The sequence below is a fragment of the Hippoglossus hippoglossus genome, chromosome 3 (genome assembly GCF_009819705.1).
Source record: "Hippoglossus hippoglossus isolate fHipHip1 chromosome 3, fHipHip1.pri, whole genome shotgun sequence".
In the NCBI taxonomy this organism is placed as follows: domain Eukaryota; kingdom Metazoa; phylum Chordata; class Actinopteri; order Pleuronectiformes; family Pleuronectidae; genus Hippoglossus; species Hippoglossus hippoglossus.
In genome coordinates this window covers 3,531,381-3,558,374 of record NC_047153.1, presented here as the reverse complement: position 1 = coordinate 3,558,374, position 26,994 = coordinate 3,531,381, and the positions used below count along the sequence as shown (strand labels likewise).

The window sequence follows — 26,994 nt, the reverse complement described above, 5'->3', positions numbered from 1 at the left end:
GCAGGAGGAAAAAGAGTTTGATGATGACCACATGTCCATCGAGCTCCAAGAGGCTTCTGGGTACAAAATCTGCATCAGCACTTTCCTCCGTCCTCCAGCACCTCCTCTCTCCTTCTGCATTCAACACACGTCTTCCTCAATTACTGCAGATCATCATCCCTTCCAGTTCTGGAAGGGGCCAAGGCAAAATAAAGGAGGGTGTGCATGCATGATCATGTGTGTGTGTGGGCGTACGTCCACGCTTGGCTGACTGCTGTAGGCAGCACCGCTACGTCAACAAGCCTCCTCTATATTAGTCTATGGTCAGATTACACCAAATTAGCATAAACATATCATGCAGAACCCTGTGATAGATTTTAGAGTGTTAATGCTTGGTGGGTGAACATGGCGTAGGTTTCAATTTCCATTTAAATCCATGCAAATAAAAGATAACAGGAAAAGATATTGCAACGGTGAGGTCATTTGCACGATAGCCACAAGGCTATTAAAAACTGTGGCTCTCTTGAAATCAATAAGTATGTCATGTGTATTTTTGGAGATAACCATGACCTGTGAAAGATCATCCAATTAATGCATGTTCGTATGTATGTGTTCATGTTAACGATCTTTACACTTGGAAGATTTTAATGATAATTGCACAATTGTTCTTTGGGTAAAGTGGATTTAACACATTCAATTATTTTTGTGGACTGAAATATGTGCATGTATCCATTATTTTCATCTTTTGTTTTAATTGCATGGTCCTAAACAGACGTTCGCCGCACGGCCGTGAGACCTGACGTGGCCACACAGTGAATCAAGGCGAGCTGAGAACGTTGGATAAACTTTTTAAACGTTGATGCTGCAATTTTTTAGGCAAGGACAACACATCTAACCCGAAGAAACACAGCAGCCACAGCTAATGTCAGCGTGCTCGCCTCCTCCAGGGGGATCTCAAGGCGTTCCCAGGCCAAATGGGATGTGTAGTCCCTCCAGCGAGTTCTGAGTTTACTCTGGGGTCTCCTCCCAGTTGAGCCCTACTGGGAACCCTCCAATGGAAGGTGCCCAGTATGCATGATGGTAAGATGCCCAAACAACCTCGAGTAGACCCTTGGGATGTGGAGGAGCGGTGGATTTAGTCCTAACTCCTCAACCTATCTGGAAGGCTGAGCCCAGCCACCCTCGAGAAAAAACTAATTTCTGCCGCTTGTAGACGTGAAAGTGACTCTTCATCTTCAGCGTCTCATTTTCTGATCCATAAGGTTTTCACCCGAATACTATTGAACACATATATTAAAGGACAACATAGTTTCACAGGCAGCTGGTAGATGGCAGTAGATGTCACCAGCAGATAACCGGATATTTAATACAGGCACACATCTTTTCCCCAAAGCATGAATTTACTGTTTGGATGTTGGAAATGTCACCTTCACGTGAAAACTCATTCCGCTTTCAGGTCAAAGTCTAAAGACAGCTGCATAAAAATAAAACAATGCCTGCCTTTGTTTGCCTTTGAAATAAAAAAAAAGTTATAGCTGTAAATTCACACAAACTATAAAAAATCCCAAAACACATTTGCCGGTGTACTTGTTCACAGGCCATTATTAAATTTATCATTTTGAGGGAACGAGGAGGTTATCGTTCTCCCCACAAGAACAATGTCGACTGAGCGATGCAGGATTATTGGTTTGGGTTTTACGAGGAAGTCGGAGGAATACATTAGGTCGTCAGGCTCCGCGTTTCAAACCAGAGACAAGTTTACTCTGGTTGTTTTTTGAGCATGTCGGAGAAACGCAACAACGCATTTTGCACGTGTACAATATATGGATATTGGATGTGAGCTGAATGACGGATGAAACGAATAGAAATATGGAGGAATCTTCAATCTAGCAAAGGCGAAACTTATTTAGGTGCCTGAACGTATAAAATCTGGGTGAACCCCCGTACGAATCTCTTTTGCTTAATTTCTGCTCCATTCTGTCTTTCAGTGTGGCTCTATCTGAAAGTGTGTGTGTGTGTGTGTGTGTGTGTGTGTGTGTGTGTGTGTGAGAGAGTGAGAGTGAGAGTGACAGTCAGTCAGACCGAAGGACAGAATGACTGATGACTACCACCTTCTTCTGGGGCAGGTGAAGCTCCGAGTACTGATAATGAGGCTAAAGAGGAAGGGCTGCCATTAATTTGACTTCAAACCGCTACCACACACACACTACTCTGACAGTGTGTGTGTGTGTGTGTGTGTGTGTGTGTGTGTGTGTGTGTGTGTGTGTGTGTGTGTGTGTGTGTGTGTGTGTGTGTGTGTGTGTGTGTGTGTGTGTGTGTGTGTGTGTGTGTGTGTGTGTGTGTGTGTGTGTGTGTGTGTGTCTGTCCCGTCTATATTCTGTGCGCCAGTGACACTTGCTTTGTGATCAAACTACATTCAACTCAATTTAAAACATCTGGGCAGCAGAGTTTTGCATGTTCATGGTGCCTTTTAACATTTTTATGAAACAGAAGTAAATATCCACTCAAACATGCAATTTTCAGAGCTTAATTTAAAGCTTTCCTTTTTTTAAATCAAGTTCCCTACATTTTCTCGTGGGATGGGATTGGTGGTTGGATCCATTTGTCGGGTGCTGACTCCAGTTTAAGAAACGATAGTTTGGTAAAGAACCAACTCTCCCGTGACCGTCTCTCCTCATGTTTGTATGACGGTGCCATTAAACACCATCAAGCCAGCAGGCCCATCCACCTGTGATTGATCTTGGACTGCCAATCTTTATTTAGTCTTTGGAGAACGCGGCTCTCCTCCTCCTCCTCCTCCTCCTCCTCCTCTTCCTCTTCCTCTTCCTCCTCCTCAGCGCCCCCAGACTCTCTCTTATCTGCTCTGGACTGTTTGTTTTTTCGGACCGATCAATGCAGTGAGTTATGAAATGACAGGGGTTCAGCTGAAGGCAGTCTCTCAAACACACAGCAGACACTCATTTGCCCCCTGCTCCTCCTCCACCACCACCACCACCACAGATGCACCACATTCATCACCCGTCTCTGTCTATCGGCGCCATAACCACCGTGTGTCTGCTCAATCCAACAAGTCTGACAGCTGAACATCAGCCGTATCATCCTTTGTTTGTGAACCATAAAAAGCCTTTAATTATCAGGTAAGTAACTCATCAGTTAACTAATATACTTTTAAGGTTATCGCTATAAAACTACAGCATGCTGGTATTTAGTCTTCATATTCATTATTTCGAACATTTGCTGTTTATGATACCATTCCACTTGATTATACAGATGTCAACACTTGTCCATAATTGCACAATCATACAAAACGTCGAGTGGAAAACAGCATCTGAAAAAAAAAATGGCTGTTAAATTGATTAAAATGTAATTAAAGGAATACTTTATCTTATTTCCTGTATTACGAGGTGGAAGATGAATTATCAATCAATCAATCCACTAAATGTGTCGGACAGTTAAGCTTCTCATCTGTTCAATACGTGTTCTGCAGATCAACGTCTTGATTGCTGGAGTTCACATCTCCATGCAAAGAGCCCAGGGGGGGGTAACACCAGCTCTGTGGCATCAGCCTCGCTTAAGGTCGAGGGGGGGGGGGTAGTTTAAAAGTACAAGAATAATACGGCTACTTGCAACCAAATTAGTTCTCATCTATTCATCCATTATCTGTACTGTTGATCCTTGAAGGGTCAGAGAAGAGGCCACTCGCTAAGACTCGGCCATTAAGATGTAGTAGACTATTGCATTAAGGGAATAGGCTACATGTGTACTTTTACTTTTAGTGCTTAAAGTATATTTAAAAGCAAGTACTTACTTACTTACTTCTTCTTACTTGTACTTTTAAAAAAATGTTTGAGTACTTCCTCCACCGCTGGTGTTTGGACTGCGGGAGGAAGCCAGAGTAAACCGAGTGGCCTTCAGGTTCGAACCCATGACGTTCTGGGTTCTGTTTAGTGCAGCTGAACACTGCCCCACCGTGCCGCCCCGCCTTATTATCAAAATGTGCAATTATCATAAAATCTCGGGCCATTCCTGGATCCGCCCGCTCGTCCGGATCTGCGCCAGCGAGGACAGGATTTTCAAAAATGCTGCGTTCACTGTGTAAAACAGCTGCTCAGTAAAATACACCAACATCGTGTACATTGCTTAACTTGACACTTCGAAGTTGAAGCAACAAATTTTCCATCCTGTTCCTCAGCTATTTTCTGTTTGGGTTTTTTTTTGGGGGGGGGGGGGGGGGGGGGGGGGGGATTTACTGTCTCTCTAGAATGAATGCGTCTTCAAAGTCCTGAACATTTTTCACAGAGTGCCTCTTCACAACACGTTCAATCACTGTACTGTACATGCGATGATGGATGATGAATGTCGTTCTGGTTTTTCTTTCCTTCTGCCAGTAAAACCAGGGCCTCTCCGTCTCCAGGCATTGATTTGTAGGTATTCATTTGAACAAATATCAGATTTATAACTGACGAGTCTGTCATACTTTACTTACTACTCTAAACTACCAACTCATTTGCGTGCAGCTGTTTGAAAAGCTTCTCATTCTGCTCTTCCCATTGAGTTTTTCCTCTTCTGTCCGTTTCTTTTATCACCGAATCGATCCCGTATTCCTAGAAATGTACTTGGACTCCGATGCACAGAAGATGTTCATCTATTCTTAGTTACTCCCACTGCACACCCCTTACGTTGCATTGACCCAATTAGGCCTTTCTCTGCAAAGCCTCCTGCTGTGTGTGTGTGTGTGTGTGTGTGTGTGTGTGTGTGTGTGTGTGTGTGTGTGTGTGTGTGTGTGTGTGTGTGTGTGTGTGTGTGTGTGTGTGTGAGTGAGTGAGTGTGTGTGTGTGAGTGTATTTTGGGAAGAGTCAGGCCAAGGTATTAGTGAAAGTCACAAAGCATTTTGATGCTGTTTCACTTCTGTGATTTGACAATTATACAGATTCAAGTGACAAAGATGTTTGGTCATAATGCAGGAAGGGAACAGAGCAACTAAACCAAGAGTAAAACAAGTGACCTAAAAGTTATAATCCTTCACGTTTCCATTCTAGGTTTTATACTAAATTTGGGACAGGAAACTCTTTTTGCGCAGTGATTCTGTCAGAAACGCAACAGAGGAGAAACTCCTGTACCTTATTACAACGGCGCAGCCAAAGAAACTCACAATGAATTGGTCCTTTTAGCATCATGTCGTGAGAAATAACGACACCACCCAACAAACAGCAGCGCACAGTAATCTACTGCCACAGTCTCAGTGACGAATACATCGGGTTTCCTGCGACTGGGCGCAGAGCTGGAGGAGCCTGTTTCACATGCATGCACCTGCAGTGACTTATGTAGTAGTACTTCATTAAAATATATAAAAACGACTAGATGTAGTTGTACGAATATCACAGCATCTAAAGCAGCTATAAGATATGAATGAGATACAATTTTAAGTCTATATACACAAGCACTGGTTCCTGTGATTTTGCTTTATTGGTGTTTTTTTTTAAATCACCCAAGAGAAAGATCATTACAAAATTGAAATGCATTGAATGGCTGAATGTTTTGAAAGTCAAATTATGTCTTTTGCTTGTTTTAAACTATTTAATGGTTGGTTTTATTGGTAGAAATGTTAAATTGGAATATTCCAATTAATGTTTGGAAACATTTAAGTTGAAAATGCATCAACAAGAGAGGTTAAATTATATTGTGCAAGATACGTTCAAAATTGGATAATGAATATGAATTAATGGTTAATTAGGGCTCAGTCTGCCTAAATGGAGTTTTGCTAACTAACATTACATCAGTATTACAACTTTTAAACAAACCCTGAAAACACACCCTGGATCCACAACATGCGACGAACTCTGAAAAATAGATCTGATGCTCGAAAAAAGAAAATCACATCCCGGAGCGATGACATCTCCAGTTTCTCCCCGAGATAATAAGACGCTACCTGGCTGTAAGACGAAGCCATTAAAGTTGAATGCATTCGGAAGCCATTTACACCGGAGAGAAAGTGCACTCCTGTTGACAACTGTCATTTTTCCATTTTACACAGGCAGATCGGAGGGCAGCTTCTGAAGCCCCGGCCGCTCTGAGAAATGTCTGCCATCTCTGCCGTGATGAGAAGTGACTGGAGGATTCTTAGATTTATTAGCGCTCTGTGAGCCAGTGTCATCAGAGATTACGCCCCCTATCCTTCACCGTTCCACCGGCACGTCACCCACCGAATTTCAATTTCCCCCGGCGAGAGGATGGGAAGGCTCTGGCTGGCGACCCCTGCTCGTGACCCTGGGGTTCCACGATGGATGGGGGAGGTGGAGGGGGGACAGATACGGGATGCTCATGAATTAGGGATGACTTCAGCGGTGCGTTCAACTTTGGCCGTCCCGCCTGTATCGCCACAGAGGATCTCCCTGATAAATGGGCATCAAGGGGAAGGAAGACTGCTCTTCAATGGTTTGGTATTCAGAGGAGTTCATGGTCGAGTTTAGGCCTCTTTAAGCCGTGTTCCAAACATGCATCAGTGCTGCTGGAACCTTGGATTCTGCCCACTCACGAGCCATCAGAGCTCCAGTCGTGTGTGCATAGAAACAGTATGTTCTCAAGTTGGCTGGAAAATAAGTTTCCAGGGTGTTTTTCCCTTCTTGGCTTAAGAATAAGCCGAAAGGTACATCGATGTTTAAATATATTTTAAGATCCAACAATAGAGCAACATTTAACAGCTGGATATTGGAATGTGGCTCAATGGGATGTTCAGGGTGATAGAGTCAAAGGGATTTTATAAGGTGTGCAGATTGAAAGTGAGGAGCACTCACTCTGCAGAAGAAAATGCTCAACTTTCGACTGAAGAGTCTCTAAAGTGATGATTTGCTGATCCTTGGTTTTTTCCGGCTGCAGCTTTGAGCTTCGGTTAAACATTAAGCTGCTATATACTCGTAGAAAGGAAGAGAAACTTAACGAGCATAAGTTTTCTCCCCTTTTGTTTGAATTCGTGAAAACAGGAGAATTTGGGCAAAAGAGACAAACTCCTGAAATTTAAACATCCTGACTCAACATTCAACTCTCAACTTTTGGCGTTTTAGAAGTAGGAGGCTTCAACCTGATTGGCTCTCATGCACCCCCCCCCCCCCCCTCCCCAAAACTGCAACATTATGTTTATGTGCGTGCGTCTGTAAACAAGGACTGACCATCCACTCCGAGATGATGATGTCCACCTTCTCCACTGGGAGGCTGATGTCTTCTATGCGTCCTTTAATCAGAGTGATCTTGTCCTCCAACTGGTTGGCCCTGTGGGAAACATGCAGGAGTCAAACCAGTTTTACATCATGTAGCAACAAATCATTGAGACTTTGCATTGACTGTGTGTGTGCACATTTTCTTGGTCGTGTCCATATGTCAAACACACATGTATACGGACATGCTCTGCCCCAGGGGAGAAGATAAGGGGACATGTTAAGAGACAGACACTGGACATTCATACGTGAGAATGACACAAACACTTTCCCTGTGTCTTAGGTGTTGTTTGTGTCAGAGAGCTATGAACTCTGCATTTCATTGGACCGATTTCTTCTCAAATGCACGATGAGAACAAACATTGATGCTGAGCAGTGTTAAAGTTCCTCAACTGAGAATCATCGTGTCTGAATTCAACCTTCTCCATCACCGCCGTACAGAACCATCAGCGTCCAACAAACCAACGGATCAAAAGTGTGCTTTCCAGTTTTCCAGCTGTGGTTGACAATCACTGTTCAAAAAGTTTGAAAATCTGTATAAGAACAGCACGGGCAGAAGCGGTTCAGACATAAACTCTGGAAAATGTCCGGAAAATTAGGTTGGGCCATTTTCTGGAGTTTGCCTGTTCACGAACTTTGAATAAAGCAGGAGATTGACGTTCACAACAGAAAAAACGTCCAGAACATTCAGGTGAGAGCCGGAGCAGCAGGAGGCTGGAAAAGAGGTTTCATTTCTGGTGACATCTTCGTTAACATCTTCTGTGAGAAACATCTTCAACACGCTCCCTTGTTAGCTGTGAATTGTCTAGACATCGTCCGGCTGCATTCTCACGTGGACTCACTCAGACATTTGCCGCCGGTGTGAGAAGACCCGGAAAATATCCGCAGCGACTGACTCAGGACGTTTGCTTTCTCACATACAGCCACTCTGGTAAATCTCAGAAAAACCGTCCAGACTTCAGAGCGACTGAAATGTGTAAATCAGCACATTTCTTGCTCCGCGTCTTTCCTGAGCTGTGCAGACGGTGTGAAGGAGAGGGGGCTGTAACTGTGGGGCCTGCCGGGGGTGTCAGTCCCAGGTAGGAACAGTAAGAGCAGTGCTGCTGTTTAAATGATCCTTCCTCTCAGAGCGGCCGGTCCGGGTATCAATCTCTGTGAATATTCCATTATCATGACAGCTAATGTTACTGAGGACAGAACAATTACTCACCGCGGCCCAGAGTGCATTTCTGTAGCAGCGATCCTTATCTTGAACTGTCTCTACCCTCTCCCCTGCTGCAGCGCTATGGCTGCTATCACCTTCTACCAGTACCCAACACCCCCCACCCCACACCACACACACACACACACACACAAAAGCACACGCACACACACCCCTCACTCACAACCCCTCCACCTCCTCCACCTTTCACGAGAGGGAAACACTGTAATCTCATTATTGGGGTAATTTAGAGGACAATGTCAGGACTCTGGGGAGAGAGTCAGTATCTGTGCGGCTTTGTGTGTGTGTGTGTGTGTGTGTGTGTGTGTGTGTGTGTGTGTGTGTGTGTGTGTGTGTGTGTGTGTGTGTGTGTGTGTGTGTGTGTGTGTGTGTGTGTGTATAAGGCTCATCATAGGAAACGAGTCTTTGTAAAACATCTCAGTCATTTGATGGTAGATTTAAGCCTTTCCCATTCGATATTTGTATTCTTACTAAAGATAATGAAGATATAACTTTTCCATTGTCTATTAAGATTTTACTGACTTTCTCTCTTTCTGGTTAAGGACTAAAAAAAAACAAGGTTTAAAAATCTAGGTAAATTAATTTCTAAGAATTTCTAAGAAATCACCAAAATATAAAAGATCCTTTGTTGATATTGTTGAATGTTGATATTTTTAAATGTAAATTAAAAAAACCATCTATTGAGTCCAGCTTTTATGTAGTAATTATTCATATCTATTTTATTTTTATTATCATTTATCCTATTCTATTTCCCTAAAATGTAGGTGTTGATAGTTCTTTTTATTATCTTAACTTGCTTCTATTGTTTAAAACATTATTTTGCTCGTGTATTACGTGTTTTTATCTCGACTGTGACCGGCTGGTGGACGATCAGAATTCTATGACAAAAGCCCAACGACAGTAAACAAACATCCTCAGACTGATGATCTGTCAATCTTCACTTCGTTTCACCATTAAAAGTTAAATTTCACTCATCCACATAAAATATTGCCTGTTTTTTTCCCGCTCCGTTGTCACGATTCGCAGAATTTCAGCGGATAATCCATCAATCGCAGCCGTTTGGGAAAAAAAAAAAGAAAAGTATTTGGACATTATCCATTAAGGAAGTGACTGTGAAGGAAGAAAGTCACGTTCAGCGTTTCATTTAAACTTCGGCGACGGAGTGGAGACAGGAGATGGATGCTCCTGCCCAACCAACAGGAGTCACTTTAATTACAATCCTGATATTAAGATCTGGCTCTCGCACAAACACACACACACACACAAAAACACAAACACACACACACGCACAAAGAAATACAAGCTTTGAAATCACAACCCAAGACAACATTAGATCTGGAGAGTCGATTTCCATTTTATGTGTTTGTCTACATGTGTGTGGGAGTGTGAAGGCGCCAGGAGGACAGGGAGGAAGAGGAGGACGAGGAGGACAGGGAGGAAGAGGAGGACGAGGAGGAGGACGAGGAGGTTACAACCATCACTTCTCTTTAGCTGAATCTTCACCGCCGGCGAACCTGCGACGCTGCCTGCATGCCAACACACACCCCAACAGTGAGTCAGTGGGCTGTAAAATTAAAACGTCCCTTTCCTTCAGCAAACCCTGTTGTTTTGCTTATACGACACTCTTACATAACGGTAATAATGGCAGTCATAATGGCTCCTAACTCAAAAATGCATTATAGAGGCCGGGGAGGGATGGAGGAGGTGGCTGCAGGTAGACGTGGGGACGGTGGAGACCCTGGTGGAGGTAAATGGACGCCACTGTGGAGAACCGGCTGCTGGAAAATCAGAAACACACGGGACCTCTAATGGAATCGACAGATGTATTAAAAAGCAGCAAAGGGGGGTCGTCGGTGAGTGTTTGACGTTTTTTAAACAATCTCTGTCCTCACAAGTGTTTTGGCCGCAGATCAATTTTAATCTCCTTCACGTGTAAACAGTTGTATCGCTGTAAAATACCGAATTTAACTGAAAAACTGTTGGCAGCTGATGCCAGTTGTTGGAAATGTGTCATGTGATCGCAGCCTGACGAATCAGCGAAGGCTACGTCGTGGCCGAAAAAGACGCAGTCAGCAAGAGGTCGTGAGTGTCTACGTTTCCGGGAGTTAGAAGCGGAGCCAGCAGCGTTTCCAAACTTCTCCATCTCAGCGGCTCTAAAACCCCGGAGAAGTGTGGACGCCCGGGGGGGGGGGGAATCTGTAGCGGAGTTGATGCAACGAACACGTAGCAGTGTGGATGGCGCCCGAGTGAGCGAGCGAGCCCGGCCTGGGACTGTAGCTCCTGCAGGAGGGAGACGAGGCGAGGGGGGGGGGGGAATGAGTCGGTCCGACCGCAGGTGTAAATTACGTGCGTTATGGCCATGCAGCTGACAGCAGCTCTATTGAAGTCAACCAGCTGCAACAAATAAAAGGTGCCTCGAGGTCACACAGACCTCTACTCCCACAATCCTCTGCTGCACACAAAGGGAGGAAGACAACCCCCCCCCACACTTCTATGACGTGTGCGACGAGGGTCACGTGACGGACAGGTGCGGGCGACGGAGAGTAAGTGAATCTGTGGTGTCTCACCTCACTATGTCCATGGCTTGATAGATGATTTCTGATTGGTCGACTGCAATAACCATCTTGGCCCCGGCTCTGGCAGCGAACATGGCCAGTATGCCAGTGCCACAGCCCACGTCTAGCACCACCTGCAGGACGGGAGGGGGTGGGACAGTTAAGTGAAGGGTGTCTGTGATTGGACAGTGGTGTGCAGGGGGGAGAGAATGGAACCAATTACGTCCAATAAAACATAAACACACAGTCTGATGTCGGAAGAATTAGGAGTAAGAGTGAATGATATGATGACACAAAGAAGGAGCCTTCTGGGGGACAATAGTTCAGCATTTTCAGAAAGTGAAAAAAGTTAAATTGGATTATTTAAAGAATAACTTAATGGCAGGTGGTAAAGAAAGTTTTAAAAGCAGGTTGTGCTAAAAAGTGTTGGGAAATTGGCTTTTGACTGAAAAGGCCAAGTTATTCAGATTCAGGTTGATTCGCAGTTTTTATATTTTCTCATATATATTATATCTAAGAGGAGCTGCAACGCTTGCTCTGTAGAAAAGGAAACGTATACCCACAGAATACTGTGCATGGTTTTATAACTTCAAAAACATTTACACCTTCAGATATAAAAAGGCACATGAACTCTGTCTTTATTACTTTTAAATTCTGGTGCTTTAACATTCGGCTGCATTCACACACTGTTTGGAAAGTTGACATATGATGCAGGACTCATCATAACATCATATACATGAACGTGGGAAAAAAATCGAAACAAGAAGAAAAGTGTTTCCGAAGCTGACGCGGCACGTTGGAAGTTTCTTTTGAAGGATTGTACTTATACTTCGATTAGCACGTCTCGCTTGCTTTGGTTTCCACAAGGTCAGGACGTCCACGTTAACGCTTCAACAAATCAAATCTCTGTGGTTCCCCCAGGAAACTTTTCAACTCCTGCCACTGAAGTTTTTTAACCACCTCCGTTTCATGTTCCCATAGGTCACAGTCGATTTGTTCATATTCGCCCCTGACTGGTGTTAAACGGCCGCTGCACAGCTGCAGTGACTGTACACCCATTTATACGCAACACTTTCTCTCTGCGTCTCTATTTGAGGCAGCTTTAACTCCCCTGTAAACATCCCCGCTGCCTTTATGGGTTCACAGAGGTTTACCAACACACTGCTGACAAAACACAACACTCAACTCCTCCCTCCTTTCTCCACCCTCCCGTTCTGCTCCCCCCCCCCCCCCCGCCCCCCCGTCCCAACAGCACCGAAACACGAACCTCCCGTTTTGTTCTTCATCTGCCGCGTCCTGTAGGTGACACTTCCCTTCCCGCTCTGACAGGGATAATGTACGTTCCCATCAACGCAACCTGCCTCCCTCCTCCACAGCCTCATCCCCGCACTAACCAGCAGCCGCCCACATAATGGATGGCCACGATACAGGCCACTGCTTCCTGCAACTAACGCCAATGGATAAGAGGAGGGTGGAGGATGGGTGGGTGGGGGTGAGTTGGACGGTGGGGGGGGGGGGGGGGGGGGGGGGTGTTATGGGTTTGCTGGTGTATTGCATGTGTCTGTTATCAGTTCTCTGCAGCTGACGTTCGAGGTGCTAATAAAGTCGCGCAGTGTTTTAAATCCGACACCATCACCGGCCTTATTAATGTCTTTCCTGCAAAATGCACACGGTCATTGCTGTTGGCGAGCTTTGCTGCACGTCCCGCCAGCTAACACACACACACATACACACACACATACACAGACACACACAGATCTGTTTGCATTTGTTTAGCCAGCTCACCTTGTCTCTGAACACATCAGGGTTGCGGTACATGAAGTCTCGGTAACTCTCCGTGCGCACTTTGTCCTGTGGAGAGAAAATGTTGGAAAAAAAATAAGAACACGTAAATAAAAAAAACTCCACACACTGGTGGAATAAAGGAAAAGGGCCATAAATCAGACCTTTTGAAAACCATTTGCTTTTTTACAAGTTGTACATGTGTTTATGTTGAGATATAAGCCTGGATCCACACCGACCTTATCGCCCCCCCCCCCCCTCAGGGAAAAGCATGCTATGTAAGGCTTTCATATGCAAAGGCTCAGATAAGTGCAGATCATAAACAGACTATGTGGGGTTCTGGGACATTTAAGAGAAAATTCAATCTGATAAATGCAACTGGAAGAGATTTTTTCTCCCAGAGCAGGTCAGGTCAGCGCTCGCTAATTAACCTGCCAATCAAAATCGACCCCACGAAAGCCCCGGCGCCGCCGCCTCTCTGGTGGAAACGCTACACAGTCAGTTGAAATGACAGGAACATGCCTGAGTGCGAGATACAGTGGGATCGAGGAAACGATTCAATACGTGGTTTCAAACTAATCCGGGCTCAATACATGACTGGGTTTAGGAGCTTGTAGTGAGCGTGGGATCGTGGGAGTAGTTGTCTTCACCTCCATACTCCGTACCTGATGTGACTCGGGCACAAATCATAATCACGGACGAGGTGTTTGTTCACGTTACGCAGCAATAAATAAAATAAATAATCACGGCCTACGAGGAGAGCGTAGTTCGGAAGTTAGAGACGTACAAAGCCACGGATGAAGCAGATTTTTTTACGTGGGTAAAAAGGCGACAAAAATAAAACGTCCTCTTACCTCGTATAAAATTGGGGGGATTTCTCTGGATTTGAACAATGTTGGAAACATTTTGGATATTGTAAGTACAGTGGAAACCTCATATAGTGATCAGCTGTTTATATGGATCAAAAAGCTTGGGACAGAATTTGTTCCCCTACAAATTTGGTTACAGTGATCAGGGAGTCCGCTTAGTGTTCAGAGACGTCAGCTGAGTCTGTGTGTGTGTGTGTGAGAGGTGCATGCAGAAGTTACGCAATTCATTTTTAGTAATCAATCACCTTTGTCCCGGGCCCAAAATAATCACTATAAGCACTGTACAAGTCAACAAAAACTTATTTTTTAATGAAGAATTGTTTCATATTAAATCTTTAAGGACAAGGTGAGTTTTTAAAATCCTTAAATCCACCAAATGTGCATTTAAAAGCAGGGGTGGAAAATCCTCTCTCTCTCTCTCTCTCTCTCTCTCTCTCTCTCTCTCTCAGAGTGCGTCATAGGTGATGCACTTGACGCCACATTGTAGAGAAGTTGACCACAGTCTCCTGCAGCGTCCTCACATCACGTGTCCCTGACCCCTCCTGAGGTTACGTTGGAGACTGACGCACACACACGACGCAAAACTTAACAGCGCTTAGCACCAATCAGGACGGCCAGGGGGAATATATCTAAGCACTGCGGTAAGTAGACACACACACACACACACACACACACACACACACACACACACACACACACACACACACACACACACACACACACACACACACACACACACACACACACACACACACACACACACACACACACACACAGAGCTTGCTGACACTTATGCAGTGTACAAATTCGTTTCCACATCTGGAGTATTCCTGTGCAGCAGCGACGCCAGCGTCTCACATGGGGGCACAGAGCGCTTATTGCTGATGTGTCACTTTTGAGAAAAAATGTCCCGTCCTCAGTATCAATGTTTGCATAAATGATGATCATCTCCCATTTCAGCGCTACATGGGAATCCTTCAGCCAAGACGTACGCTGATGAGCCCACTTTCTTTTCTGCAAATCCTGCTGCGCGACTCGACAGTAAAAAGACCTGCAGGCCCGGTCGCTTTGCTCGTTTTATATGTGTGTGTTTGTGTGTGTGTGTGTGTTTGCAGAACTCAGACCTTCAGCATCTCCTCGTGGATGCCATAATGGCCGTAGGAGCCGAAGTAGGCCTCGTCCTCGTCCTCCCGGAGCTCGGCCACGGTGCCCAGGTTACCGGCTCGGCCCGTTGCTGCATTCAGCACCAGCCCCTGAGCCAGAAGCCTGAAAGAACCCGGCGCACATCCTGCATTTGACTTCTCGTATCGGAACGTGGCACAGAAGCAGAGAGCACACACACAACCTTCATGCAGGACGTAGCAGTAGATGGAGGAGATGGGAGGCATTCATCTTTCTAACTGCCTTCCAAAGCTTCCCCCCTCCCTCCCCCCACCACACAACCTCACTCTTTCTGTAATTTTCCCTTATTGCCCCCCCCCCTCCCTCCCTACCTCCCCTCTTCACTTTCACCTCTATGCTGCAGTGGAATTTTCCCCTACCCTTTTTTTTTTTATCTTTCCCCTTCCTCCAAACTTCTTCCACAAGGTATTCAAGCTGGTGTTCCTGCAATACTGGGTTCACTGTGGCCCCCTGCTGGCGCTCGCAGGGTGGTGCATATGGGGAAGCAACATGCTGGGGATAAACTAAAAGCAAAACCTGCTCCTCTCACACGGTGACACGGTGGTTAGACAAGAATCTGCAGAAACGTCACTGACTTGAGTTTGTGCAGGTCGTCCATGGCGCGGGACAACGCCTCCTCCGACTGACGGGCTCTCTCCTCGGCGGCCTGGGCCCTCTGCAGCAGTGCATCATGGGACCCAGCCCCGGACGACGGGCACGCCGACACACCTGACCCCTGACTGTCACAGAGCTCCTCAGGATCTGGCAGAAAGACAGACAGGGGGCAGACAACAGTAGGCAACTGCAAGCTGCTTCCTGTTTACACCAACATGCACATGCCAAGTGTACAGTACGATACGGAGATCGTTTTAGTTTGAAGAGGCCACTGTACCTGTCTGCAGCAGGGGGTCGTCCTGGAGGACAGGCCGCAGGAAGTCTTCACTCTCCCAGGGCAAGGGGCCGTCCGACAGCCCCGTCAAACAGGATGCATCACATTTCTAGAAACACAGCGATTTTTTTTTTTTACTTAACTATCTTTATGCAGTTATTTTCTGATCTAATACGATGTGAAGGGAGTGACATTAAACTCTGGACCGTGTCGTTGAATCACATCAGAGACCAGAGAGATTAAAGTTACTTACTTTTGACCGGATGAAGTTGATCATCTTGATGTATCCGTAGTCGTCTAAACCTGATGAGCACAAAAAAGGGGTTTGAGTCATTTTAACATAAAAGTGTCGTCCTGATTCCCGAGTGAGGCTCAGAGCGTCAGTGTGTACTTACTGTGTTTTCTGATCACGTCCACAAGGTTGATGTGATGCTCGGCTGTGCAGTGCTGCAAGGTGGCAGGGACCGAGCTCAGAGACCTGAACGACAAAGACACGGCAGGGAAAAGGTCTGTAAAACAACTGCGTCTAAAGCATTATACCTGTATTTATTACACATGTATATGTAACATTAATAAAATCAAACCTTGAAGTTTGAGAATACTACAAGTTTCCAGATGTTTTTATCAAACCGGTTATAAGAGCACATAAGATGAATAACAAAGAAGTTCATATATAAAAGTAGAGAAGTGATAAAAGACATAAGATAAATATGCAGTAATAAAATCTGAATACTCAGTATGAATACATGGTAATAACAAATGAATATGTAATGATATATTAAATTATAACAAACTCTTCTTGAGTCCACACTCGCAGATTTTATATCTGATTTATGTCACTGTGGTATTTTTGAAGAACGGAAACAAGGTCTGAATTGTTTTTTCCCCTCGAGATTAAACTAAAATATTCCCTGGAAAGATTTTGAGTTTTTAAATCGAAACTAAAAGTGAAAAACTTTTTTTTTTGGTCTATGAAGTAACAACAGGGTCAAAGTTCCGATGTCTTGAGGAGACTGACGTGAATGAATGAAAGTGTATTTAGCAAAATACAAAACAAGCTTGGAAAACACTTCCTGTGGATTTCTTCAGTTCAGTTTCACCTCAGGAAAGAGAATCACTGCAGCAGGTCTTAAATTACATATTCTGATGATTTATGAAGCCCCCCCCCGCCCGCCCCTCTTTGCCAGCTGTTAAGCACGGGGGTGGAGATGTTATTGTTTGGGCAGCGGCACAGGAAACGCTGCACGGACTGAGGCAGGAACACAAACCTCCAACATGTACGACCACCAGCACCACTGACCTGAACAACACTGACACTCTGAGGGCAGGTGGGTGTGTAAACATGTAACTTCTGATCTGAGGGAACAATGGTTCAAAGGTCATCAGTCAAGATGAGGAAACCGACGAAACAAGCGTTTGAAAGCTGCGACGTCTGAACTATTAGAGCAATAATTAGCAGCTGATTTATCTGCTGAAACCAAAAATGTATTAGTTATCGGAGAAGAAAACGTTTCTCTTCACTTCAGCCTTTAACTAGATCTTGCACTTGCCCACATCGTTTCTATCACTGTCTTTTCTGCTTTTTATGTTTCCTTTTTCGTTAAATGATATTTTAACAAGTTCTTATGTTTCTATAGAATCTGTTCTCTTCTTATTTGAATTACACTTGAACATGTTTTTTTATTTTCACCCGTATTGTATGTGAAGCACTTTGAGCTGCATGTCCTGTATGAAAGGTGCTTTACCGTTAGAAGTTTATAATTATTATTATTTTGTGTTGGGGTTTGGGATTTGAAATTGGGATTTGCACTTCAGGGCCACCATAGAAGATAAGTCGTAAGTCGTGAGAATCTTGACGGGGCCCATAAATAAAAATGCATTATTATCATTATTACGTATAACGTCTGGTTGCTTCTTCTTCTTTCAAAAATCAACTTAATATACAGTATACAAACTTGTGTACAACTGTAGTGAGTTGTGTTATCTGCAGTGTCTCCTCCAGATGTGCAGCATCCCCCTCACCTGTCACAGAACAGACAGCTGACCGCCGACTCCTCCTCCTCCTCTTCCTCCTCCAGCCACTGTTCTTCATCCTCCTCTTCGTCAGAGAGCTCAGGCATCTCTTCGTCGCCTGTGGGAATAAAAACCTGTGGAAGTCACGAAGCTGGAAACTCACACCTCAGACTCTGCAGCAGTTTCCTCTGATGAATGACGTCTGAGGCAAAAGCCGCGGACGCATCGTGCAAACGCAACAAACCGCAAAACACACGCGCACGAGAAACGCGTCGCTGCACAGAAACAATGTCATTTCTGAACAGGTTTATGTTTAATATTTACAACACTCACGTGCGTCTGTGGACTCCGCCATGTTGCCTGCGTGGATTCAGCGCACTTCCTGGTGACGCCGGGTGACGTAGAGGAGTGACACGGTAAGTGGGAGTGGCTTCATCAAACAGTCACTTCCGCATACACGCCACGAGATGTCGCCAGATTATTTATTTTAATTTTATATATTTATTTATTCAGTTTTATTTAGTTTGAGCTGTATTGAACAAAAAATATAAGACAAGTCGACCGCAGGTTATTAAAATTATGGCTTATAAGTCAAAACATGTATAAGAGAAAACAATTAAAAATATATATATTTAAAATATATTAATAAATTAAGGCATACAAATAGTAAATGATAAAAGTAACAATACAACAATTCAAAAATACATTAACATAAATTGGTATTTAATTTGAGTGGTCAATTGTTTGTGTTTTCACAAATTAATTATTTATTAAACGTTTCACAAATGGAAAAAATATTTTAAACAGTAAATCTTTCCTTGGTTAATTTGGCCAAGGTGGTTCACGTCATAGATCTGGTTACATGTGGTATGTAGTTAATTAAAAAAATAAATAATAATAATAATAAAGAAAATCCATGAAATTGCAATTTTCTATCATTTCATTGACAGAAGTCTCATCATGTCCAGTTGTGTTAATGAGTCTTTTTTAAGCTACACACGTGTGATATTGTTCAGATCTATGGTCCAGACGGAGAAGGTTTCACTGAGTAGTTAAAAACCAGGTGACCAGGTAACCAGGTGACCAGGTGGCCAGGCAACCAGGTGACCAGGTAACCAGGTGACCAGGCGACCAGGCAACCAGGCAATCAGGTGACCAGGCAATCAGGTGACCAGGCAACCAGGCAACCAGGCAACCAGGCAACCAGGCAACCAGGTGACCAGGCGACCAGGCAACCAGGCAATCAGGTGACCAGGCAATCAGGTGACCAGGCAACCAGGTGACCAGGCAACCAGGCAATCAGGTGACCAGGCAATCAGGTGACCAGGCAACCAGGTGACCAGGTGACCAGGTGACCAGGCAACCAGGCGACCAGGTGACCAGGCAACCAGGCGACCAGGCAACCAGGCGACCAGGTGACCAGGCAACCAGGCGACCAGGCAACCAGGTGACCAGGCAACCAGGCGACCAGGCAACCAGGTGACCAGGTGACCAGGCAACCAGGCGACCAGGTAACCAGGCAACCAGGTGACCAGACCTTTCTACCAGGAGCAGGTGGAGAGATTCACCATGACACCAGAAACATCATTCACCCAGATGTTGCTCCGTGTTTACGGGAAATGTCTGCTACACAGGTAGCTACACATGAAGCTAACTGTGGTAAATTAGCTAGCTTAATTAGCCCAAGCTAACTGTGTAGCTAAGGTAGAACAGTAGTAAATTAGCTTCCCGTGTAGCGAACTACCTTAACTCCACAGGAAGCTGCAAACTAATTCTGTTGGAGGTAAACGACCCTGCTCACGGTCACTTTATGGGGATTTTATATTTGTTCTACTTTCTGCTCTGGAGCTCTGGTCAATCTGGGAAATACAGTTAAAGATTAATAAGAAGAAATAATACATTTTGTGTAGTTTACCATTTTTTGTAATAATTTCTTTGTAATAATTTCTTAGTAGAACTTTGCATTATTCTGTGATTCAAAGTTCAGGTTTTTTTTAAGATAATTAATATCCAGAGTAACTACTAGAAAAGTTTATACATAATTTTACATTAACGATAATTTAAACTTTGTTGATTCTTTTATGTTAATGTACAGGTATCACTAATAACTAATAGCTCATTTCTAGCCATGCTCAAAAATATTTGAAAACCACACAAGCAAAAAAAAGAAAAAGAATATAAAAACTAAAATAATATATATAAAATAAAACTAAATAATAAACAACTACAATATGAATTATAAACAAAAATACTATATATTACTAAGTAGAATGAATGAGAATGTAAGTAATAATAACTTTAATGTTCTTTATTTTTATAATTCTAAACATGTTTTCATACTTTACCAGAGAACCATCATCTGTTTTAAATGAATTTAACCTCAGACATGATGTCACCAACCAATACACGTGCTTTATTTTCCATTTACTTAGAAAAAGATTGTCCTTTATTTACAGAATTATATTTTCTTTCCATTTTGCAGCAAATAAAGTACGTAGAATTTTTTTTTTATTATTATTTTGCTCAGTTTCTTGAGAACCTGATAAGAGAAAGAATCCATGCACAACGTGTTTAGCCGCATTTAGCCACAAGGGGGCGCTGCTAGAACAAACCAATTATTTGAATATTATCTCTCAAGCACAAAAGCAACGTGAAGTGCTTTTAAATGGAGTAATGAGAAACTGCAAAACACAGTAATGGGACAATTAAATTAAAGTAGGGGAATACATTCATTCAGGTCTTTATTTATACTTGAGGTTTGCTGAGTTTGCCCTCATTTAAAACGATGTTAAGTAGGAAATCAGTCTCAAATAATCACATTTAACAGAAATAAAAAGCAAAGAGAAATATATGTAATAAAAACAGAACATTTAAGACTTTTAAATAAAGGGTTAAAGAAAAGCTTTCTAAATTCCGGGATGATTTTGTTTTAAAAAAGACGAACAAGAAAAACAACAAAGATTAAGGAATCCTACCTTCCCATAAATTGTTGTTTATCGTCATCAAAAATAAAACATGCTATTTACCAGTTAAGTTATTTGGCTTCACAAACATGGAGACACAATTCAATACAAGCAAAGTCTATCCAAAACTTGTTCTATTGCTGGAATCACAGAAACTCAGTGGATGGCATTTGTGTGGTAATATTATCTTTAATGAAGTATTGCCAAGATATTGTTTATATACGGTACATATAATATCTAAGACATCACATACTGTTTATATTGATATACTGAAGCTTTTATGAAAACATTTCCCTTATGTTAGTGTAATTTTACTCTGGTGTTGAAGAAACACGATGATTATGTTAAGGCAGTGATTCAAGCTGTCGTCCCACAGCGCGAGTGGAGGACATCAAAAAGCCTGACGACAGTTCCCTGATGAAAACATTACAGTATTAATAAAGATAAAAGAAACCCATATACAATTTGTCACGATGAAATAATTTACTACCTTCACAGGTTGTTTCCTCCATAAAGAAGCAGATAAATAGATAAACACCCGAGTACATTCGCAGGAACATCTTTTGGTTTTTCTGAGAGCGGCAGAACTCACAGATGAATCAATTTACAATCCAATATAACTAAAGAAAATCCTGATGGTGTTTTCTGAGCAGTTGTCGTCCCCGTACATCTGCTGCAATGATCTGAAAAGAGAAAGTAACATTAATAGACGGAAAGAACTTGTGCCCGAACCTCAACGTGGCTAAAATAATACATGAATGTACTTTAATGGTTATAAAAACAGTACTTTTTCTGTGTGGAGAGGTTTGCGTGATGCGCTGCCTCACTAGTGTCTTGTGTCAAGTGTAAACAGCTCAACAAAGACCCAGTCATGAGATTTGGTGTCATCAAGTCGTCTCGTGTCAGGAAGCTTGACGCCTAAACGCAATGATCAGTGTAAATAGGTAAAAATCTTTCTCACCTGTGTGGTTTCCCTGCTCCTCTCCTATTTTTCCGCACTCTTTCCCAGTTCGCCGATGGCTTTGTTCTCCAGGATCTCCGTCTTCTGCTCGGGTTGACGCAGAGTGTTCGATACCATCGCTTTTGCCACCTCTTGGATCGGGATGGACATGGGCGTAGAGAGCACGGCAGAGACGGCACTGAAGAACTTCCTGGCCAGCCACTCGCTCGGCCGACTCTCCTGCCTGTCGACCAACAAAACCCTGATGGAGGACGAAAACACACAAAAGGTATTGATGATTTTCGAGATTCGTAGCGGGTCGTTAATCGTAAACAAACCCGTTCACAGACCAGATGTTATATTAGAACAGGGCGACTTGAGAAGAGGAGTACGATCAAGTACAATCAACACTTTGTATGACGCAAAAGGGTGCGATCACATGTTTTGTATGGTCAGCACCACGTTGAAAAAGTTGACTTTGTTATCCTTTTGAATTTGGTACATTAAAAATTTCATACCGCACTATTATGGTCCATCCGTGATTTTAAACAAAAGTCACATGGGGTCACAAGTGGCCTGTTTACTTTTATCTTTATCTCTTAAACTCCTCAGTGCGTTGAAAACCACCCGTACGCCTCCTGACGAGATCATGTTCATATGTAAAAAAAAATAAATAAGGGATGCATATATCTGCGCAAATATTTGGTATCGGCCCTGTGGAAAAAAAGTCTGCTTACACAATACCTCTGTTGTGTATATTATGATGAAAGTGTGAGTCTGTGTTGTGTCAATGCAATCACTCACCCTGGTCTGTAAATGGCACATCTCTCAAAACCCAGCGCCTCAATATCTGCTTCCACTTGGCCCTGAAAGAAGAATCCATTCATGTCGATCTCTGTTCAAACCAGGAAACTAAAGCCGACTAAAAAGACTTGCATTGTGTTCGATGCTGCGGAGAGAAGGGGAAATAAAATACCTTGACTTTGAGGTAGAGGAAGTTGCTGTTTTTATCGGCTCCTCTGGACGACTCCAGGTGGAACTGGGAGCAGCCGCCTGCCTTGGCGAGCTCGGCTGATTTTAGAACATAGTCGTGATCAACACGGATGAATCCGTCCTGAAAGAAAAGAAATCTTACTTTGTCAGCATTTTGACAACAGCACAAATTGAAATTATAATTAGTAAAGTAATTAATTAGAAGAAAGTACAAATTAAATCATCGTTTGAGTGAGAAATGTGTCATAATTATGGCCGGACAGTAATTCAGATGTATTATTTACTATATTTCCAAATATTTTAATAAAACGATCATATTGTAATATCTTGTTTTGATAAATCAGGCACATTTATGGTGTGTGTGCAGTCCGGTGCAGGTTGATTGTATTAAAAGGGAGTTGCCCGCTTTGCCTTGAAAGCGGTATACGCTTTACAAAGTATACAAAGAGTAAGCTATTACTATATTTATCTGCAAATCTAAAGTTGAGAGCCAAACACTGGTACTTTTGTTTTGATGGATTGAGAATAAAGTTTGCTCGTTCATTGCGAGGCACATTTTTTCTTTTTATGAAACAACTGTGCGTGACTCAGAGTAAGTGAGTCATGTAAGAAGGAGATTACAGCCTGACCAGCGGAGTTTAGAGGGTAAAACCAATATTGATATTTGAGGGATCATTATTTTTAAAAATTAATTTCACATAAACACACAAGATAGATGAAGTTTGTTTTTGAAGGACTCTGACCGGAGCAGGACATTTTACAGTTGTTAGTGCTCTCATGAACAAACTTAATAATTACCTTGTTGTTTTCAAGATTACTTCAAAGTATTCTGTCCAGCAATTTCTTGTTACTTCATATACACTAATACTCTGATATACTTGATCGTACATATATTTTTGTGGTGCTTTTGTGGAAATATTAGTTACTTGGAAATTGCCAAGTCATTCCTACTGACTGAATGAATCCATCAAATTCCAAGAAGTAGAAAAGTGCGACTGTAAAATCCCGATGAATTCACGTGTGAAGTACTCACCAGGGATTAGCCTCTGGGGGGCAGCTGCGAATATTCCAGGGCGTAAACTGTTTACGATACACAACTAGTTTCTTTTATCACACGGGTCAAATGGTTTCTCCGCACAAAACACAAGCGGTGACACTGTTTGTCAGTGTTCCAGGTGCAGACGACACTATATGAATGCAGACGGGTGAAAGCGCTGACAGCCGATTAATTTGCATCAACGTGTTCCACCTCTTTTGCTCTACACGTGGATTTAAGGCAACCAAAGCCTGCTCAGACATGACTGGTCAAACTAGATAAGCAACCAGTAGGCCTCCGAGTGCAAAGTCTTGTCCCACGCCCCAAAGATTACGCAGAATCTGTTTGTAGAGGTTAAGGAAGTCTAACTCACAGCCCCTGCTTTGGCCCGGGTTGTTCCCAGACAGCAGTAGCCCACATCATGGCCCTGGAAGGCAGCGGCATAGTCATCAAGCTTCTCAAAGTCCACCACCTCTTGTACCTGGAGGCAAAGAAGCAAAATGTCCACCGTCAACACGAGGGATCTCAGGTGATGGGAGTCTCCGATTTCAAAAGAGAAGCGGTCAGCTGACCAGAGGAGAAGCCGACCGACCAGGTTCTCGTAGGCTTTGCCCTCGAAGGTGAGCTGCCTCCGGCCGATGAGCGTGATCTTGGAGAAGACGTTTCGCTCCAGCAGCTCTCGAAGCAGCAAACCGCCCGTTTCCCCGGACGCACCGAGGACGAAACAGCTTCTGTTCTGCTGCCGGAAGGTCTCCTCCAGGGTCTTCATGTCCTCGGCCATACTGTGCACCACAACACATACAACTCCTCTGTTAGCACTGTAGGTTATATACTAAAATCAAACCGTTGTTTCAATCTGAGCAGTGTGTGCATATGTGAAATATGCTCTGTAAACATTTACCAACAGGGTGGAAGACAACAATGAAGTGCAATAACCAAACAAACACCAACAAATATATATAAATATATATATATATATATATATATGAATACGTATTTTGTTATTTCTCTATAAATGTTAAGGTGTCGACCATAATATTTTATGATTTGGTGATTATACTTAATACCTTTTTAATTCAGTTCATTTGTTTTTTTGCCATGGAATTTGTGAAGCACGCATACATTTATTAATCAAGGTTTTCTTAATTATATTTAATGTTTTGTTGTATTTACATATACTTTTCTAATATTTAAAATATTTGTAATTAAAAAAATCAATAATAAAGCCAGTAAGAAAACTAGTATGTAGATGTTTGCAGTTTGAGACGAATTAATAAGACGATGCAGACAAATAGGAAATCAGACTCAATTGTGTTTTAAATGTCGGATATGTTTGTCAATAAGAGAGGAAGTTTTAAATTGCTGGATTTCTTAACGGAGTCCGGTTTGACGCAGTCTGGTTTGACGGCTCCTCGGTGAAATCCCCTCCTCTCTGCGGTGTTTACAGTGTTGATCTGCGGGTCTGGGATCAGCAATAACTCCCATCATATAAACACATTAGCTTTGTTTTAATCCCCATTCACGTTACACGCAGAAACCCACGTTACACGCAGAAACCCCCCCCCCCACCCCTTCATTTACCTGAAGAACTGAACCGGATCCGGGTCTTGGAAGAAATACCCGAGAACCACCGCGAGGACGAGCACAGAGACTGACAAGAGGCCGGCGGCTTTTCCCAGGCTGGAGACCAGATGTTCCCCGACACGCATCGCTCAGAGTGGGAAACAGCTGGATCACTTCCTGGTTGCTCCACGTGCCTTCCTGACTCTCTGCCCGGGGCGGAGGAAACGGAAATCGGCGCTATTGGTCACGCGAGGCGCCACAAACACAACAGTGTCACAAAGTAGTTTGTCGGTTCATTTTTGTGTGTTTGATGTGTGATGCTTGTTCGGAGGTGAACCCTGAAACTGTCAGAAAAAGGAGGAAGAGACACTTCCTTATCCTCACTTCCGGGAAACTGATAACTATCTGTGGACTGCGCATGCGCATTTTGAATGAGACCCTCACAATATCCCTTCTTATTATTTACTTAAAACATTTACCCATAAAACTTCACCCACATTTTTACATAAAAGATGTATAATATGATTTTAACTGATTTACATATGTTTAGATTCTACAGCTGCTGCTATTTACTACATTTCTTATGACTTATTCCTTTTTATCTTTCTTTTATTGCAGCCATATTTCATGTAGTTTCCTAAAGGTCCGGGGTGTACGATTTAGGTGAAAGGGATCTATCGGCAGAAATAGAATATAACATAATCCTACTGATGTTTTCACTATAGTGTGTTAGATCTAAATTGTACGAACTGTTGTTTTCTTTACCGTAGAATGAGCTCTTTATATTTAAATACATCTGGAGCGGGTCCTCTGTACGGAGGCCGCCATGTTTTTTACTTTCACAGTGCTGCCATACGAGCCAGTCGGATTTACCTTCAGCCTCAGCGTACCCTCGGGTGTTTCTCTATACATTTGAAGGTCTCAACCTTAATATGTTATGATTTGGGTCTTAGAATTGAACTGATTCGAACACCTTTTATTTTAGTTCATAGGTTTTTTGCTCTGGATTTTTTGATGCCCTTTCTAACCTTGTTTAGATAAGTGCTATACAAGTAAAGTTGTTATTATTACTTTTGATTAAGTACTTTTGAACTCCAGCCTTTTGACTGCTTACCGTGTTGCACTTTGTACTATTTTTTGAGTAGTTAACATGTTGCATACTTATATGTTCTGTCTACTTATATGTTCCCATCGTGGATCAGAGAGAAACAGCATCTCAATGCCCTGTACATAGCAGAATTGACAATAAAGTTGACTTTTAGACGTCAATTATCATTGATTAGTTGATTGATTTGCTCTAAATTCATAAATTAAGAACTAATCTAAATTTAGAACCTCAAACCTGACTTGTTAAAGAGTATGAAACCCAAAGTTATTATCAGTTTCATCAATAGCAATATAGCAAAAGTCAAATATACATCTGGAGATCTGGAGGGGACAACAGCAGATTTGTCTAAAATCCACGTCTGAATCCCCACATGGTCCCCAATTCATTCCATTGTCTGTTGTCAGTGGTTTAGAGAATAGAACAAACATTTTCTTTTTATTTAACAAATAATTGTCAATAGTAAAACCAGAGAAACCCATAATCTTGCAGTAGTCTGTTAATTGTTTGCAGAGCTGCATATCAACGTTACATCAATGTTTGTTTTGCATCGTGTCAGCGGTGAGGAGGTTAAACCAAGCCTCCACTCGGGGCCCAAATCAGTCTTTAAACTTAAAGGAAATAATAATGTGACATTTATCGTGATAGATATAAATATGAGGATATGAAATGATTATCTTAAATACCATAGTTCTGGTAAACAACCTGCACGA

General features: G+C 42.9%; 2 protein-coding genes across 2 annotated transcripts in view; both read right to left on the bottom strand.

Moving 5' to 3' along the window:
• prmt3 (protein arginine methyltransferase 3) overlaps positions 1–18,086 on the bottom strand; it is a 47,501-nt gene extending 29,415 nt beyond the window's left edge. Inside the window, exons 1-10 of the mRNA XM_034579961.1 lie at positions 18,015–18,086; positions 17,691–17,799; positions 16,064–16,146; positions 15,922–15,971; positions 15,672–15,777; positions 15,376–15,541; positions 14,743–14,884; positions 12,753–12,818; positions 10,980–11,101; positions 7,146–7,245 (exon numbers count right to left, since the gene is read on the bottom strand). Of these exons, the coding sequence (XP_034435852.1) occupies positions 7,146–7,245; positions 10,980–11,101; positions 12,753–12,818; positions 14,743–14,884; positions 15,376–15,541; positions 15,672–15,777; positions 15,922–15,971; positions 16,064–16,146; positions 17,691–17,799; positions 18,015–18,036 (966 nt within the window). The 5' untranslated portion in view covers positions 18,037–18,086. The remainder of the gene's footprint in view (positions 1–7,145; positions 7,246–10,979; positions 11,102–12,752; positions 12,819–14,742; positions 14,885–15,375; positions 15,542–15,671; positions 15,778–15,921; positions 15,972–16,063; positions 16,147–17,690; positions 17,800–18,014) is intronic.
• A 2,319-nt stretch (positions 18,087–20,405) lies between these two features.
• htatip2 (HIV-1 Tat interactive protein 2) lies at positions 20,406–25,549 on the bottom strand. The gene is made up of 7 exons (XM_034579974.1): positions 25,195–25,549; positions 24,206–24,395; positions 23,987–24,094; positions 22,561–22,698; positions 22,389–22,450; positions 21,606–21,846; positions 20,406–21,327 (listed from the first exon to the last, which is right to left on the bottom strand). Exons 1-6 carry the CDS (start codon positions 25,320–25,322, stop codon positions 21,630–21,632), a joined length of 843 nt encoding a protein of 280 aa, XP_034435865.1. The 5' UTR covers positions 25,323–25,549; the 3' UTR covers positions 20,406–21,327; positions 21,606–21,629.
• Positions 25,550–26,994: the final 1,445 nt, after the last annotated feature.